The following is an 18632-nucleotide window of genomic DNA, read 5'->3' as shown; positions in this document are numbered from 1 at the left end:
AGGACTGCCCCAGTCTCCAGGAAAGCAGGATGCCTTTGGGAAAGACACTACAAAAAGGCTCCCGCTGCCCCAATCCTGAGCAGTTCCATACAGCCCAGTAAAAATAAGGACACTTAACGCTATGCTGAGTATTTTATAAGAACTATGTCCTTTCATTCTCACAGTGCACCTGTGAAGTCCATGCCGTGGTCACCCCCATGGACCATCCCTCAGGGCTTCTCACCTCGCTGCTCCTGGTGGAATTTCAGTGGGAGGAACGTCACAGCCCCAAGAGGCAGAATCCCCACCCTGTGAATACCCAGGCCGGCACACCGTTCCCATCCACGTACGTGTATGTTTCTGTGGTTTTATTATTACAAACACACCATGGCTCTGCCACACCTGGGGACTCCTGAGCTCCGCGTGCTCAGCGATCCTCTCTTTTCTAACTGGACAGGGTCACACAGAAGGGTCCAAGCCACATGGAGGCGCGAAAAACATTTGACAGAGCCATTTAACTCATAGCTTATAAGGATGCCATTTCTCCAACTGTGAAAGAGCTTTACAAACACCGTGCCACGTCGCCCTCGTGACGCTGGATGGCCTGATTCATGTTTTGTGAGCTTCAGAAACTTTGGCTCCCTTTTCCAGTGTACGTGGCACAGACAGGAAATTCCAACAGGTCCTTGCTGGAAGTCAACGTCAGGCAGTGACATCCAGGACTGCATTGCAGTGGGCTAACCGCCATGTTTAGGGGGCAAAAATGAGAAGTCTCTCTCTCTCCCTCCTCCCCCCGCCCCCACCCTCCCAAGGCTCAGATCTCATTACGGTGTGACCCATGGGCATCAAAGTGTGATAATTTGGTTTCAAAAACGTTCAGTCTCTTTGGCAAAACGAGAGAAAGTGGCAGGGAGCTGCTGAAACGCATTCCTCCTGTGGCCCTTCACACTAGGGCCTCATCCTCTCTAGTAACCGCTGATAGACAGGGGCTGAAAAAGAGACATGGCACAGGTGAGGAAGGCGCAGACTCCCCACACCTGCCTAGGACACTGTCAGAGGACCAACAGCCTTCCTCTGCCACCCTCTCCTGCACAGAGCAGATGCTTCCTGGTTTGTAAAACTTCCAGTCTTACTCAGTGATCATCGGAACTGAGGTATTCTCCATTTCCCAGCTTGGGACCATATCCTCACCATTGCTCCTGCCAAGCCTCTGTGCAACATTCCCAGGTTCCCAAAGCCAAAAACTCATGTCAACCTTAAAAGGCTGGTACTCTTATCATCTCCATCTTATGGAGAAGGAAACCAGGGGTTCTGTGTCTGACCCCAAAGGCCGCGTTTTATGGCACCGTGATATTCTTTCTACAGACAGCAGATGGCAGGTTTAGGCCTGTTTCAGGGTAAGACTTACATAAGTCTACGAGAACGTCAAACCCAGACCAGACTTACCTAGTTTCACAGAGCTCTGGGTAGCCTGAAAGAAAACACAAGATGTCAAGGTTTCTAGCAGCAGTTAGACCTACGCTTGCTCATGGCAGTGGCTTTGCCTATGGCCATCCTTACTCAGAAAAAACGGGGGGGGGGGGGGGGGGGGGGGGCGCGGTGAGGAAGAGGAAGGGGTATTGTGGAACTGCTGGGCCCTGTGGGGCCCCAGAGCCAGGCTTCCCCCCAGACCATCATCTGGGCCTTGGGGAGCTAGGCCCACACAGGGGTGGCAATCACGAACAGGAACTCTGGGCCAAGAGCCCTCCTCAGGGAGCACTAAGGAGAGCGCCCCTGTCCAAACATCAAGTGACATGCTCCAGACCTTTGGGTTAAGGACCACCTTCTGCAGCCTTGTGTGTTAAAATGCAAACTTCCTGCAACACACCCCATATTCCCAAGGGACTCCACCTGACCCAGAGCAGCAAGGGAGCCTGCAGGGGATCCCTGGACAAGCTGGGGAGCAGGAGAAGCAGCACAGAAAGTCAGAGAGGCTCTGAGAGGGAGGTGGCGCTGAGGGAAAGAAGGCAGGTTCTTCGAGCTGGCCCAGAAGCCAGAACCCACACCACTGCCCAGCAGAGCATGTTGGGCTGTGTCACGGAAGATGGAAGAGTGACCTGGAGGCCCAGGCTCAGAGCAGACCAGCCCACTATCAGGAAAATTCAGGATGGGCTATCCTTCTTGGTCAGATGGATTCTCACCAGCTGCAGCTTCCCCACAGGCAGAGGCTTGAAGGCCTGGGCTGTCACCCACAAAGGAAACAGGAGGCCTGGGTTTTTATTCCAAACTCCCCACAGGCCAGAGCTAAGGATACTCCAATGGGAGTGGGGAGAAATGACAGGAGAGCCCTAGGCGGACAGCCAAAGGAGACAGGAGTGTCCCCTCCACGGGCCCGAGCGCAGGACCCACAGCTATTCAGGCTAGGGGCCCACGTAGCTGGCATCATACCCTGGAGAATGCAGATGCCTGTTTGAAGATTTCAAGTGCAGAGTCTGCAAGTTCGTCGCCTCGTTCCTGAGGTCTGTTGGCTGCAGATAAAAGAAGAGGCAGCTTGGATGAGAGAGATATGATTAGCATGTCCTTCATAACTGCCAGGACTGAGGGGCACTGTTGGGTTTTCTGGCTTACATCCTCAGATGAAGTCTGCCTTCATAATGTTCCTTAACTCGTGGAGGAATTTAGCCCGTGGGGAGAGGGCTCAAAGAAAGGGGAATGCATGAGTGAGGGAAGAGGCCGGGCTCCACTTGATTGGCGGTTAAGAGAGCTCAGCCGGGGCAGGATGCTGTAGGAGGCGTGTACTCTGCCCCACGTTCACAGCACCGGCATGTGAAAAACAACCGGGCTCTGTTTGCGTGGGGCTGGGACAGCAAGGCAGTTCAGCAGAGAGACGTCTCTCCTTCAGTTACTGGTGCAGCGCATCTGAGCCGAGAGCTTCTAAGGCGCTTTTCAACCAGCCCCAGCCCTGCTGCTCACGGATGCTCAGTCTGCATGTTCCACATTCATTCTCATCTTTGCCGACAGCGGTATTTCTACTGAGCGTTAACAGCCATGCGCAGACACAGGCCAGTGGTAGGCTTGAGTGGGGGTGTGGTCCTTTAGGGCCTTACCTGGAGGCTGCAGGACGCTGGAGATGGCGTGGACCACGCCATTGGTGGCCATAATGTCCACCTCAGCAACAGGTTCCTTATTGACACTCACCACGTTGTTTTTCTGGGAGAAATAGAGACAATGATTGTTCAACGTGGAGCCTGTTTATCCCATCCATTCTTCAACCGAGCAAACCTTTACTGAGCATTTCTGGAGGCCAGATCCTATGTGAACTGCTGAGAACACTCTGGTAACCAGAATAGACCCTGCCAGTGATAGACCACTGGTCTAGTGGGTTCAATGTAGTTATTTATTTTAAACTTTTAATTTGGTGCCTGAGTATAGCCAATTAACAAAGCCGCCATAGTTTCAAGTGAACAGCAAAGGGACTCACCCGCACACATACGTATCTACTCTCCTCCAAACTCCCCACTCACCCAGGCTGCCACGCAACAGTGAGCAGAGCTCCCTGTGCCATACCGTAGGTCCTTGTGGCGGTGGTTTCAGTCTAATCCCTTCTGTGGACTCAGCACGTTGCAGTCCACAAATGCTCTTTTGTATGACTCATTTAGTCCTCACAGCAGTGCAAAGTGAAGAGGGAGATATTAAGGCCCCACTTGATGGAATGGGAGCTCGAGAGAGGCCAAGTGCCACCTTTAAGCTGAGGAGGAGGACAGATGGGGACAGAAGCCAGGTGTCCAGCTCTGGGGGCAAGGCTCTTTCCACTTTTCCTCCATGTCTGACTCCAGATTTTCTCACAGGGTAAATCTGTCTCAGGCTTTCCTGAAAGACCCACAGATCATACCCAAGGGGAACAGGGGAAGTGAAGCCAGAGACCGACAGGACCCCGAGGCCCCAAACCAGGTGCTGAGAGACTCTCAGACAGCCTGCAGAAGTCACAGGTCAGGCCATCCCTGCCCCTGCCTGCCTTCCCACGCTCCCTAGAGAAGCTGATGAGCACAGGCATGGCTGGAGGCGAGGCGAGAGGCACGAGGCGCAGAGGCTAAGCTGGCTGCATGCTGCAAGGTGCTCCGTCCACAGGCTGGGGCAGGGTGGGGCGGTCAGTGGCCTTGCCCGGTGTAGGCAGGGAGGCCCCAGCAGCTTCACTTGGAGGTAGGGACCCTCTGAGGCGGCTCCAAAGGGGAATGGGTGTCACCAACATGCAGAGGGAGGGAAGGGGCACAGATCAAGTATCAGAAGAAAAGCCTCTTGTTTTGTTTTTGTTTTTTTTCTTCTGGGCTGGTTTGGTTCAGCTCAGTGAGGCCCTGGACTTGGAGGTGATGGAGTGGGAATGGATCTTTCAAGACATGTAAGTATTGCTTATCACTTCCTTAAGGGGGGATTATATCTAATAGCTTCTCTCAGATGCCAATCAGATGCTTTATTCCCCTGCAAATCTGGAAGCGCTTGTTCATGTCTAAGCACAGTCTCCCTTAATTTCTTCGGAAGACTCTTTTTTCTTTTCTTTTCTGATAAAATGCACTCAGAGATTCAAGATGCAACTTAAACACAGTGTGTGTCTAATGCCATCCTAGGGATGAGCTGTGTCCTAGAGCCCCAGTGGCAGGACACTGCCAGCCTTCTAAATGTTACACACACTCACTGAGCTGACTTCCAGCTTGTCGCCTTGGAGAGACTTCAGCCGCACCAGGGCCCCAATGCCTCCGCTGACCAGGATTTCATCGCCAACGTGGTATTTCAGGATGTTGGCAAGCTCCTTGGCATTGCCTGTAGGTGTGTGGGAAAAGAAAGCAGAGTTAATCCTAAGGCTCGTAACTGGTGTGGTCAAGGAGGGCCCAAAGGAGAAGATGCAGGTGGTCACCCCTGTAACAGAGAACCCCCTGCCCAGGTAATAAGCACTTATTGAGCACCTACTGTTTGCTCAGCCCTCTACCCCATCATTTCCATAATGATCAGGGGAACAAGTCATATGACGGTGGCCATGAAGCTACCCATGCATTTGACGGGCTGCTAGGTTAAGTACACGCCTCTGCGATGCTGAGAAGGAGTTAATCCATACTCCTCTATGAGTGTGACTCATGTTTCCATGACTAAATAGTTGCTTGGAAAGCCAGGGGTCTTTCCAGCACCGGCATCTGAGACATTTCATCATCAGCATGGCTCCCAACAGTTATAACACAGTAGTGAAATGTTTACACATTCTGCCCTCAAATGCATATTCTGAGACGGCTGTTTCCTGAAGGGAGAACTTAAAAAGAGTCGACAACTGCAGTCTGGAGGAGCTATGGAGCCGATGAGGTCAGGGCCGAGGGGGGTATCCCTCCACGGCGTCCCTCCTCATCACGTCCCAGCATTCTTTCCAGTCCACATCAGCTTCTCCACCAACTGGGGAAAGCAGCCAATTGCTCATAAAGGTGCACAGGCATTTCCCCAATTAAGTGTGGGAGGCAATTCTTAAAGCTGCCAGCTGCCCTTGCAGCTTCGTCATGGCCTCCCCAATACTCATATTACCAGCCAAGTGGCTGGATACCCCCAGGGCTCATGGATGGCTATTTCCAGCATCTTGAAATTGAGAACAGAGGAAGCTTGAAAGCACTGTGGGGAGTTCACTTGGTTATTGACGAATTCACATGAGTGCCATGGGATGGAGCCATCAGGTACCAAGTGATTTCCAAACACCCGCAACTTGGAGCTGACAAGTTACTCTTCCACAAAAATACAGCCTGGAGGTGCCAAGCTGAGTTGGCTCCTGGGGTGGCAAGGGTCTCCTTCTTTCAAGATCTTTAACATCTGGGTTAACCTCGGACACCTGGATGGGTGCCATCACCCCTCGGCAGGCTGGGGTCTAATCCTGCCTGCAAGCCTGGGGGAGGGCATATTTGGAGAGCCTTGCCCAAGCCCTCCCTCAGCTCCTGCACAACTGAAAATGAAAGGCAAGCCGAGCAGGCTGGGCCAGCTGGGGAATATTCCATTCCTGCCGAACAGAGAGAGAATGGAAAGTTTATGTTCAGAATGAACTCCTCTCTCCTCCGGAACACATGTCAGCACTGTAGACATAAGCATTCATTTAGCAGTAAAGAAAATTGAACAGGACACAAACTCAGTTCACAGCTGCCAGAGCTTTCTATTCTCCACTCAGGAGTGGGGTGGGGGGTAGTTATAGATGATGTGGGCCCCAAAGTTTGGCCAAGGTCCTTCTACCTCCTCCTCAGGCTCACCTTTCTATGGTGGAGGGGAAGTCTCATTCCCAGGCATGCATCAGCGTACACACCGCAAGCCCACCATGATGCCATTACTGATGGGGGATGGGTACTCAACACCACAGGCAATGTTTATTTAATCCTCACAACACTCTAAGCAAGGTATTCTTACTACTCTTAATTTTCTAATGGGAAAACTGAGGCTCAGAGAGGCTAGGCAACTTGTTAGAGGTCACTTAGCTGATAAATGCCAGAGCCAGGGTTTGACCTGCTTTTGGATAATCCAGGAGCCCAAGCTCTTAACTGCTAGGTTGTCTCTCAGACATCCCAACTCAACTGCTCAGGGCCCTGACTAGCTTCTTGGTAAAGCTTTCATCTCGAGGAGGGGTACGTGGTATAGGGCGATGGCTTCATGAGCAGGTTCTCACAGATCCTCAGGGAAAGGATCATGCCCTGCTGATTGGGCTGGCTGTCACCTACCCTGAGTTCCTTTCTGCTCTTCTCCATCTTGTTCGCTGCCCAGACAGGCTGACCGCCGTGAAATGCATCATTCAGGCTCCCTTGTCTTCATGCAACCAGCTGCCAGGAGGTTGCTGAGGGAGGCCGTGGCACCTTGAAGCCCCCTTGCCAGGCTCTGACCCCAGCAGCATGTGGCTCCAGTCGCTGTCCTGTGCCCCTCATCCTAGGGTCTCCTGGATCATGCCCTCCCCTAGTCACCCTCTTCCTCAAGCACCCCCAGGTCTATGGTGATAAACATCAAAAGGTCTCATCACTCCTTTGTATCATCACCCTTTCCCGGTCCCTTAACCCTGCCCACACCTCTGCAAATAATCTTAAATTCCTTTTGGTCAAACTCTTTGCCGATGGTCTCCTGCTGGAACCCTGACCGACATGATTACTTTAGAAAAGTTGACAAATGTACTTAGGTGGGTCTTTACCCATGAGTTTGTTCAGTTCTCCACGGGGCAAGGCTTGGAAGGCTTCATTGGTAGGAGCGAAGACCGTGTAGACTCCTTCCCGGTTGAGGGTCTCGGTCAACCCTGCCGACTGGATGGCGGCCACCAGCATGCTGTGGATATGCACATGGAACACGTCACCTGCCAGTGGGCGCAGGGGGTCATCATGTGCCCAAATCCCGCACCACTGTGGGCAGGCGGAGCCCAGAGCACTGGCATTCACACCCTTGCTGGGTTTTGTACAAACAGGAGCAATCCCAGTCCGCATCTCCTCTCCATAAATGCAGAGCTCAGTGAAAAGCCGAAGTCATCAGCCAGAGGGGGCAGGAGGAAGGGAGAGGTCAGAGCAGGGCTGACCTACAGACTGACCAAGCCACAAGGGCCCTGGGGGATGTGATTCTGGGGCTGGGGGTGTGGCAAAGGGTGGGTGGTCTCCCAGGTTCTTATGGAGGCAGCTGAACTTGGTGGCAGGAACCACTCAATGTCAGGGCACCCAGTGGTGAGTGAACAGGTCAGAAATGGAGGGAGCAGGGCAAGGAATCAGAGCGTCGCGGGGAGTCTGGGAAGGAGAGGCCAGGAAACTGCCAGGGCCTGGAAGCTGACGCTTCACAGGGCAACTCATTACAGGCGCAGGGCCAGGCATACTCGGCTTCCCTGGGACTTTCAAAGCAGAGTGGGAAGCTTTCCCTGAACTTGGGAATAAAAGTGCAGCCCCTCCCTGTTCCCATGGACTTGAAGATTACCCTCCAGAAGCAACCCTTCTCAACCTAAGCTTTCAAGGTGACCCTCATCCTTTCTGAATCCCTGGCCAGGGAGGTCACATCGGTGCACGGCCAGTGTTCATTAAACCTCCGAGGGTGGGAAGCTTGACAGACAACTGGCACCCAGCGTCCTGCCCTAGCATGACTACCCGGCAGAAATCCCCTGGGGATAGGGCCAGTTACCTGAAGCGATTGTCCCCCTTCAGGACGTCCATGACAGTCCCCACTGGGGGGGTCAGCACCCGGTCCATGGAGAACAGGGTCCCGTATCTCCCCCTCTTGTCGTGGGCGGCGATGCAGCTGTTCTCAATGCACAGGCTCTGTAAAAGGGGCAGAGAAAGGCCAAGTTACCCCCTACCCAAAGCAGAGGCCTTCCGATTTGTTCAGGGTATATGCTGGTGGCTTCATCCACAGAGATCAGTGAATATATATGGGGTACAGCCTTAAGACTAGAATAAAAGGATGTGCTTTCTCCAAGAAAGAAAAAACTAAAAATGGTGTTCCTTAAGGTAAGAAGAGCCATCGAGGCCCCAAGAAATTTACAGACAGGGCTAATAATGAGACTACTGTGTGACAGGAGAGGGCCACTGACAGTGATCAAATGAAGTGACAGAGTCTACTGATCTTAGCAAATGATAACCATCTTTAGCCAAATGGTGCAGGCTGGTCCTGAGCAAGGGCTCTTGTATTGTACTTCCTGTTTGCTATGCCAGGGTAATAGGTGTGTTTGAAGAGAGAGAAGAAACAGTTGAAGAGAGAAGAGAAGCTTTTGGATCAAGGAGGGCTGTATGGTTAGTTCAAGTGACTTCTCTTCACAAAAGCTAAGAAGGATCCAAACCCTCCATACCTCCTCCCTTCGTTCATCACTCTGGGGTCAGGGTGGACAGCTGCTTACCCAGCCAGGCCAGTCAGATGTGCAGTTCATTCCCAAAGGCCTCCACAAAAGGGGCTTAGACACTTTCGGCAAAACCCCATTTTGATACTTTGATATCAGAGAGTCTTTCTAAAATTCCTTCCTTCCCTATTAGAAACAAGTTCTCAGGCAAGCTCCTACTTATTAAGCACTTTTTTTTTTTTAACACTAATATAACTTCCATTGCTTGGAGCTGAGATAAAGAGAGAGCATGATTTAGGACCCAGAATTTACATTACGATAAACGAAAACTCTCAGTTTCTTGCCGCCCAGAGTGTCCAGGGTCTGTCCGTGGTACAGATACTTGGAGGCCAGCTGATCTTTAATCATGTGGTTCAGAAGCAAATTCTTCGTCTGGGCATTAATCGGAGGGGTTCCATCTGCAAGAGAAGGCGTGGTCAGGTCCAGAAACTGACTCTGGAAATGAAGAGAATCAGAGACCATGCGGCAGAAAGCCTGATCCCCCTTTTGGAAGTGGAGATTGAGAAATCCAGCAAGGCTGCCAATATTCCTTAACATCTGGCATCTTCTGAGAATTAAAAAAAGAAAAAAAAAGTTCGAGATCATCAAATGTGTTTGGAATTTTGCCCTAAGAGGGAAGGGAAGGCCTGGACACAACTTGGCCCTTCTTTGCCTTCCCCATGGCCGTGGTTCAGCTGTATCCTCACTATGACCTCCCGACTGTCACACTGGCAATCGACCTCTCAAAGAGAATGACAAAGGAGCACTCTGCTCTCCCGACAGACACACACTTCAATTCTGAGGACCAGATCCCCACATGCATCCTCTGCTCTGCCAAACGAAACAGCAGCGCCTCTTCACTTTCTGGTGAAGTCACATCTGCTTTAGGCTGAGCTGGGTGGAAGCACAAACGGTCCACGGGGAGCTATAAATCGGGCAGGGCGCCACGGAGGTGACAGCAGATGGGCGGCTGCCCCCAGGGATACATGTGCCAGGCTGCCTTCCCCACGATACCTTTGAAGACGGAATTCATGGGGGCCAGGAGGGTCAACCGCTCATTTCCAGAGAGATGAGAGCTGAGGCCAGCTTGTCGGAAAAGGTCAATGGCTGTGGAAACATCGGAGTCTGCAGCCAACTCAAATAGCGTCTTGGCTACAAGGAAGGAGAAAGTGGGTTCAAAAGTTAAAAGTGCTGTTTTCATTTACCATTCATCCACCCCAGAGTATGACATACATCAGCAGGAATGTCATCTCTTGAGTCAACAACCCCTCTAAAACACTGCTGGGGCACAGAAGGTTTGTGACATCAGGGGAATGGTCCCCCAGAAAACCTTGCTTGATGGGGAAGTGCAATGAGGCTCAGGTGGGCAGGGGGCCTCTGTCCCAGCCCTTGGTCGGGGTCCTGTCTGTTGCTGGGGAGGAAGAAAGCACATGGTCTGTGCCATGGCTTCTGAAGAGCTGACAATGCCAGTGACCACACCCATGGAAAGCTTTCTTCTGGGTTGGTTTTTCCCCTGTGAAATCCTCTCACTTCTTAGGAGTAGAACTCCCTGGAAATCCAAGATGGCACAAAGATGCTGAATGGAACCCAAGCCAAAGTCCACTCGCTCTTTTCTCCCTGGGCCAGTGACCCTAGGATGCTTAAGCACAAGTGAGAAAGCAAATGCTCTGAGGTCAGCAAATGGCCCTCTGTGCCCAACCAGAACAGGCAGAGCTTCTGAAGGGCTCCTGTGGTTGAGCCTCCCTAGACACCTTCCATGGCTCTCCCCTGCTCACAAGATAAAGCCTGGACTCCCAGGCCTGCAGCTCTAGATCCTTCACAATCTGGCAAAGCCTGCCAGGTGCCCAGGCCATCGCTCCTGGGATGCTGTGAGCCAGGTGCAGACAGGGAACCAGCTCCCAAGATCCCTGAATTCCCCTAGCACACCACCAGGGGTGCCACAGGGCACAGCGGACCGGACAGGCCCAGGGCCCCCGAGGCCTGGCTAACCTGAGTCGGGGATGAGTAGCTCGTCGATGAAGTGGATCACCCCGTTGGTGGCCAGGACGTCTTTGTTGGAGATGATGGGTTTCCCGTTGATTGTGAGCATGTCCCCGCTGCAGCCCACCTCCAGTGTGGTGCCCTCCAGGGTCTCCAAGGACAACCCTGCCACAATGGCTTCGGCACACATGGCCGACTTCAGGATGTGGTTGTTGAGCAGGTCTGGGGGCCACAGAGGACACAGGTCAAGTCAGTGCCGCCCAGGCTGACCTCAGGCGTCACCTCGCCGCCTGCCCACAGCTGGGAGGATTCCACCATCTCTGAGGCTAACAATCAGATGAGCCTGGGGCACCACACGGGTTGGATCCTTCTCCTCACTTCCTAGCCTCGCCTCTAAAACTAGCCAGGGCTCTGTGGTCAGACTGCCTGAGTTCAAATCTCACCTCAGCCACTTAGCAGCTGTGGGATCCGGGGCGAGTCACTGAGTCTCTCTGAGTCTGAACTTCCTCACTAGTCAAGAGGAAGCATGCACAGCAGTCATCTCTTAGGGCTGGTGTAAGGATAACATGAAGCTGAATCAAAGCACCCAGCACAGTGCCTGACGACAGAGTATATGCCCAACAAACGCTAGTGATTATCTTCTTAGGTGGCGCCAGTGGTAAAGAACCCACCTTCAAAGGCAGGAGATGTAAGAGACGTGGGTTTGATCCCTGGGTCAGGAAGATCTGCTGGAGGAGGGCATGGCAACCCATTCCAGTATTCTTGCCTGGAGAATCCTATGGACAGAGGAGCCTGACGGGCTGCAGTCCACAGGGTTGGACGTGATGGAAGCAACTTAGCACACAGCACACACCTGAAGTTCAGGGTGAATTCTCTTATGTGTATCTGAACCACCCAGATGGAAAACCTCAAATGTGTTTACCTTGGGATTTTTTTATCTACTGATCTTTCACAAAAATGAAGTGTGGTAGGAAAAGATGAAAAACTGTAGTATATGAAAGTTCTGAATCATCTGAAGATCTTGTTTTTGTTTGTTTGAACCCAATTCCCTGGTGGCTCAGACAGTAAAGAGTGTGCCTGCAATGTGGAAGCCCTGGGTTTGATCCCTGGGTCACAAAGATCCCCAGGAGAAGGGCATGGCAACCCACCACAGTATTTCTGCCTGGAAAATCTCATGGACAGAGGAGCCTAGCAGGCTATAGTCCATGGAGTTGCAAAGAGTCAGACATGACTGAATGACAAACACGAACACCAGGGTCTGCTTAGTTGCTGTAATCTGTGAGAGGCTGGGGATGGTGATCAGTAAGCCGGTCTCTGCTGCCCCACTCACTCCACCCGTAAATCAAAAATAGAATTGTGCTTGTTCAAGTGCCGCTTTAGCGTTAGGGCAGGGGCTAGGCGTGCAGAGGCTCCAAGGAGCAGTGGAGGGAGATGTGCCCAGCCCGCCAGGCAGAGCTCGTTCCGGGACTGAGGGTCACGAAGGCCCTCTGTCTTGTGTTCCCAACACAGAGGCAAGTTTCCATGTGTCCTGAGTGTGGGAACCAAAACCACACAGGAGGAAGCTCTGAGACCCAGCACAAGTGTCAAAGGCCATTAAGGCCAGCATGGACCCACTTCAGCCAGTGGGGAAGACAAAGGGCTGCAAGACCGCCATGGGAATGAGGCCTTGGGGACTGAGCTTCTCCAGAAAGGAAGGGGAGGCTAGGGTGGGGGTGGGGGACACGACGAGAGGGCAAGCCAGGCCAAGGCTGGGGGCCAGTCTGCCAATGGGCACACCAACCCAGGGCCACTTCTCACCTGTCTGCTATGGGAATGAGGCCTTGGGGACTGAGCTTCTCCAGAAAGGGAGGGAAGGCTAGGGTGGGGTGGGGGACACGACGAGAGGGTGAGCCAGGCCAAGGCTGGGGGCCACTTCTCACCTGTCTGCTATGGGAATGAGGCCTTGGGGACTGAGTTTCTCCAGAAAGGAGGGGGAGACTAGGGTGGGGGTGGGGAACACGACGAGGGCGAGCCAGGCCAAGGCTGGGGGCCAGTCTGCCAATGGGCACACCGACCCAGGGCCACTTCTCACCTGTCTGCTATGGGAATGAGGCCTTGGGAACTGAGTTTCTCCAGAAAGGAAAGGGAGACTAGGGTGGGGTGGGGGACACGACGAGAGGGTGAGCCGGGCCAAGGCTGGAAGCCAGTCTGCCAATGGGCACGCCGACCCAGGGCCACTTCTCACCTGTCTGCTAACCCACTAATAACCAGCCTTCTGTAAGGTGGACCAGAACTGCCTGCCTCCCCGCTTGCCACCACAGCCCCTTACATGGGCCCTGGCTTTGAGCAAACAGTTTCCTGAGTGGGAAAAGGCAGGAGTGCAATAGGGATAAACCTGGGGTGTTTACTCACTTTATAAAAAGATGTTCTGATACTTACAAAAATAAAAAGGTGCTTGGTACAAAACATGTTTTAGGGGGAAAACAGTTCTAAATAAAAAGCTAAAATGCTGCGCTGCACCCAAGCCCCATCTCCTCGGAAGCCTTCAAGACCCTCAGGTTGCGGAAGCCACCCCACCCCCACCCTCACCCCCCGCCATCCTCATCCCTGTGACCTTGGGAGCATCCCCATCATTGTACTCAGCACATCAGATCCCAGTGACCTGCTTTTAAGCTGTCACACCAACTAGGCTTAACCTTCCCAGACCTGGACCGCATTCACTTTGGCAGCCTGGATTCCTGGCCCCACAAAGTCTGGACACAACAGCTCCCCATCTGTGCTTTCAGAAATGCGCCCTTTTCCATCCCTATAGAGCTGTAAGGAGAACGTTTTACATTTATGGGGTGTCTGAAATGCATTAGGCATTTTATATAGCACATTTCAAAGGTGGGTTTAAATATACTCAAAAGAAGCGAAGTCATCCCTGGATCATATTTGGGAGGAGCAAGTGTGGTTGGAGGGGACATAGGGGACTGGGGGCCTACTTCCCTTTGCAGGGAACTCGGGGACCCACAGGCAGCGTCTCAGGAGTCCTGGAGTTGGGGGAGGGTGGCAGAGCCTGGCCTCCCCTTCTAACCTCCCACACAAGCTTGCTCCTTCACTCTCCTCTAGGAATAACCAATGTTCCACCTAACTCACCAGCCTGAGAAGGTGAGGAAAGACGAAGAATGAAGAGGAAGCAAAGAAGAATCAAGAGCTGACTGTTACTGGTTTTTAATTCTAATTTTGGACTATCCATGAGGCGCTTGGCCAGACACAGGAAGAGTTCAAGGGTCAGTCAGCATGATGATTCCATTTCAAGGATGCCAAGACAGGCCACCGCTCCCCACACCTCCAAGCTGCTGCCCATGCTGGCAGCCTCGCCCTGGCTTTGATCATCTGGGCCTTTAACTCTTCCTGACTCTGGCCAGACCTTACTTTGGACCTCCAGCAATGCATCCTACCTCACCCCAGCTGTCCCCCTAGACAAGGCTGCTGGACTTCTTATTGGCCCCTCTGACCAGGGTCCTGCTGTAACCTCTGCGCAGACAGGGCCAGCCGGGAGCAATGGGACAGGATGGCAGGCAGCATGTCTACTTGGACAAGAACCAGCCTGGGGCTCAGTCTGGCTACTCTAATGAGGCAGGCACAGCAGCAGCCCAGGGGTGCTCACCTCTCAGGGCCTCTGGGTCCCCCAGGATCCGGTTCAGGGTCTCAGCGGGGATCTTCTCGAAGGCCTCATTGGTCGGGGCCAAGAGCGTGTACTGGCCATCACCTTCGAGCAGGGTGTTGAGCCCTGATGCAGCCACGGCAGCCTGTGGGCAGGGAGCAGATGGTGCGTTCCCTGAGGGCTCTGGGAATCTCCACACACTCGAGGCACACGAGGTCTCACCAGTGCACCTCTGGAGGGCTCCTGGCTTTTGCAGAAGCCCCAGATGTAAAGACAAGCCGAACCGAGGCTCACTTCTTCCCGTCCCGCCAGTGAGCTCTGCCCACTCTGGTCATCCTTGGCTGCTGCCCTCTTTTCCTCCTTTCCAACCCTGGGCCTTGGCCCTGCAGCGTTCCCTCTGCCCTTCCCTTGCTTTTCTGACTCCTATTCCTTCTTTGGGCTTTGACTGAAATGTCATTTCTCTAGATAGTCAACTTGGCATTGCCCTCCATCCCTACCCCAGCCTGCCCCGCCTACTACCCCCTGATGAAAACAAGTACCTTTCTATTAGACACACTTGCACAGCTTGCTGTCCTCATGTTGCAATTCAGTCATTGGGTGATGATTATTTGTGTGAGCTCTGTGAGCGTAAGGATGACATAGCCCCTTCTCTACAGAGCAACCGGATGGCTCTTCTAAAAGCATTCTACTGCTATCAGGATAAGCCACAGTCCTCGCTCAGTCTCCAAGGCCCCACAGGGTTTGGCCCCTCCAGCCTGGCTGCTACTACCTCACCTGTTGGCTCCCTAGTGCTCTTCACTCAGTCCTGCAGGCCTCCTTGCTCACCCTGCTTCTGAGCCTTACTCCCCCTCTCCCTTCTACTAACTTAGCTCTTGCCCGCATGTGTCGTATAACTGGCCATTCCCAATGTTCAGGCCTCAGCTCAAAAGTCACCTCTTCCAGACAGACCTTCCTGGACCAACTAGACCCTATGGGTCTCCCCTGCTCACCACTCACTGCCTGACTTCACAGCACTTAGCACCATCTGTGACGGCCTTGTCTGTTTCTTGTCTGTGTCCCCCAAGGACATAAGTGCCAGTGAAGACAGAACTTTGACTTATTCTCCTCTATTCCTCTGAACACACTAGGGAAGTAGCACGGGCTTAATGAGTACATGTCAGCAGAAGGAAAGATGAGTGTTAAGGAGAGCCAAAGAGAAGAAGAAAGCAAGGAATATTTGCAAAACCTGAACACTAAGAGGAGGTTACTCAGTGGGGATCAGCCGCCACTAATCAAAAGCTGTGCCATCAAGTTTGTGGGAACAGCAGACCCCCAAACTTTGAGTGACCCAGAAGGAAGGCAGGGGAAGAGGGTGGACAGTGGGGTCCCCCAGGAACCCCCAGAGCCTCCTCCTGAGTCTGCTCAAGCACCAGCCCAGCCTGGGGGTGTTTGTCTCTCTGTGTTGGAGATCTCCAGGGGAGGAACCACCCCACTCCCACTTGGCATCCTTTGTGGTCAGGAAGTTCTTGAATCAGGGAAAAAACCCTGACGGGGCAGCCTGTGCTAACTTCCTCTGGGCAGCTGTGGCTAAGAGGAACGCCCGCCTGCCACCACAGTTGTTAGATAAATGCCTGCTGGGCAGGGGGGCCAGAGGAGAGTTCTGGGACCCAGAGCAGGCAGCAGCCAAGCCAGATGTCAGTTCCCAGGCTCCCATGTCTATATTTGTGGCCTCTCTGCTGATCTAGGCTCCAAGGAAACAGGGAGTATGAATGAAACAAGGATCCCATGGTGGGGACATGTGATCCAGAAGACCATGCAGCTTGAAAGGCCATTTCTCTAGTCCCACAGGTAAGCACCAGCATCTGGCAGGAGAAGCCTTCCCGCTCCAGAACACACAATGCACGCCCAGGCTGCAGAACTGCTGCAGCTACGACCTTGGAACTTTCCAGGGGAGTCAAGGAAAAGAAACTTTACAAGGGAGAAGTCCGGCAGGGGAACATTTCCAGCACAAGATTATGATGTCTTCCTATGGTCAACCTGACTGCCGGATTAGTGACTTCACCATGTTTACGGGCACCAGAGGAACTTGCTCCACGGTCACCTAAATGCCCATGAACATAGAGACATTCTCCACCCCACCCACAGAAGGCGGCCCTCATGGGAGGTGGTGTATCCCCAGGCCTCCCCCGGCCCCAGGGTGGTCCCTTACCCGCAGGGTCTCGAAGGTGTCCTCGATTTCAATGATCTGCTGGATGTTGTTGGTGACGGTGGAGATGACCTTATCAATAAGGTGCACCACACCATTGGTTGCGTGGTGGTCCGCTTTCAGCAGGCGGGCACAGTTGACGGTCACGATCTGCCCAGAAAAGGAGTGAGCGTGAGCGGTTAACACCCTGGAGGCATAGCCTGTGAGCCCCAAGAAGGGAAACCACAGGGCAGAATGTGGAGAACCAGGTGCAGGAGGCAGAGGACTGTCCACAGGTGACCCCGCCTGCAGGACATGACCCCAGAAACCCACCCACACATGCACCAAATGAGGGCTCAGGGTGGACACGGGGCAGAGCCGTGGAAGCAGGACTCCCTACCCCGTTGGGATAGTGGTGGATCTGGATGTTGGAATTCTGGTACATGGAGGTGAGGGCCATGCCGTGTTTCAGCTCGTCCGTGAGCACCCGTCTGTCCACCATGTGATAGCGGAGGGCGTTGAGCAGCTCGATGTTGACGTTGCTCACCAGGGAGTCCAGCACTTCCTAGGAGGAGGGTCAGCATTGCCATGAGGGGGCTGCAGGCCCCACACTCAGCAGATGGGTCCCTGCCACCCTGGGAAAGGTTCCCCGGGGACTCGCATTTCTCCAGAGCCCTCTCCTCTGTGAGCACTGAGACCTGTCTGGGCACTTGAGTGGCTGGAGCACTGGGAGCCGCCTGGGGAGGCACAGTTAAAGCTCAAGTGCCATGGCTTTATCTGAGGGCTTAAGGAAGGTGTGTCCTGAGACTAGAAACCACCACAGTCTCAGTGAGACAATCCCCGGGATGAGAGCCCTGGGCATAAGGAGGTCATCTCACAGCTGGCAAAGAGGACCAGGCCTCGTTGCTGGGGGCAAAGATGGTGAAGCTGCCGGGTCCTTCCATCTCGGGCCTCAGCTTCTCCGTGCGGTCTGTGTACAGCTGAGTGGTGGTCGCCCCGACGACTCCCAGGGTCTCGTACAGGTTAGAGAGCGGAAGGGCTGCAGAAGCAGGCAGATGGTAGAGCAGGTATGGCCTGCGGGACTTCCCCGGCCAGACCACACCCTTCCTCCTCTGAGCACACGCACTGGAGGAGGCCAGACACAGACTGCTATGGGGAACCGGAGAGGCCAGGCACCTGCTTCTTAGAACAGCTCCACAGCCAAGGGCTTCCCTATGTGAGCTCAAGGGATCAGTCATTTTTAACTACAGCAGAGCAAAGCTTTTGTTCATAGGCAATCAGATAACACAGGTAGGAACATACACCAGAAACAGATAGCCCAATTACAAGCTAGTCTTAGGGACTTATCTAGTTGTTTTTGAAACTGGTTCCCTAATGGCTTCCACTGGAATGAAAGAGATCTCGGAAGTGCTTTGGGTATTTGCAAATAATAAAATGCTATTTCCTGAAATAGCCTGAAGCTCTGGAGGACCTTCCTCTCACAGCCGGAGTTTCTCCTGTTCCTTTTAAAGGAGCTGAAACTAAGGCCCTGAGGCACCCCGCCCCCTCCAGCTCCCTCTCTTCCCCATCCCACACCTCCTGCCTGTCCTGCTACTCAGTAGGAAGGCCATGGCCCCTGTCCATGCCACCCTCTTTGCGACCTTGGCACCAGCAAAATCACCCCCTATCTCTTAAACCTCAATCTCACACTCTTAACTAATGAACTAGCAAAGATTTCCAAGTTAAAAAAAAAATCTTCCTTGCACAGTCCCCAGAGGTGTGCAGGACTAAACAAAAGGATCTGATCTCACACAGGTGAATTCACAGGTACCACACTGTCTGTGGGCCCAGATGGCCATTCGTGGTACCCTTGGCTGACTCTGGGAAAGCCAGCCTGCTACTCCCATCCCTACAAGCTCCAATGGGCCAGGTTCCGACATTTAGGTGGGGTGGCCTGATGTGCCCAGCCTAGCCGGAGGCCTGGCCTGCCCTGTCTGCTCTCCAGCAGGGCTGCTCAGCAATGCTAGATGTATTTAGAATCTCTTGCAGCCAGAAACAACAAAAGCAGGAGCCTGTGCCTGGTG

General features: G+C 53.3%; 1 protein-coding gene across 1 annotated transcript in view; it reads right to left on the bottom strand.

The window, feature by feature from the left end:
• Positions 1–271: 271 nt before the first annotated feature.
• TGFBI (transforming growth factor beta induced) overlaps positions 272–18632 on the bottom strand; it is a 33564-nt gene continuing 15203 nt past the window's right edge. The window contains exons 4-17 of the mRNA XM_052643300.1: positions 17448–17608; positions 16970–17134; positions 16594–16740; positions 14409–14550; positions 10787–10999; positions 9812–9949; positions 9071–9216; positions 8107–8243; positions 7145–7275; positions 4649–4773; positions 3066–3168; positions 2407–2486; positions 1426–1450; positions 272–968 (exon numbers count right to left, since the gene is read on the bottom strand). Coding sequence (XP_052499260.1) covers positions 928–968; positions 1426–1450; positions 2407–2486; positions 3066–3168; positions 4649–4773; positions 7145–7275; positions 8107–8243; positions 9071–9216; positions 9812–9949; positions 10787–10999; positions 14409–14550; positions 16594–16740; positions 16970–17134; positions 17448–17608 — 1754 coding nt within the window. The 3' untranslated portion in view covers positions 272–927. The remainder of the gene's footprint in view (positions 969–1425; positions 1451–2406; positions 2487–3065; positions 3169–4648; positions 4774–7144; positions 7276–8106; positions 8244–9070; positions 9217–9811; positions 9950–10786; positions 11000–14408; positions 14551–16593; positions 16741–16969; positions 17135–17447; positions 17609–18632) is intronic.

Source organism: Budorcas taxicolor, chromosome 7, assembly GCF_023091745.1.
Source record: "Budorcas taxicolor isolate Tak-1 chromosome 7, Takin1.1, whole genome shotgun sequence".
NCBI classification, from domain to species: Eukaryota; Metazoa; Chordata; class Mammalia; order Artiodactyla; family Bovidae; genus Budorcas; species Budorcas taxicolor.
This window is presented reverse-complemented; position numbering and strand designations above follow the sequence as displayed.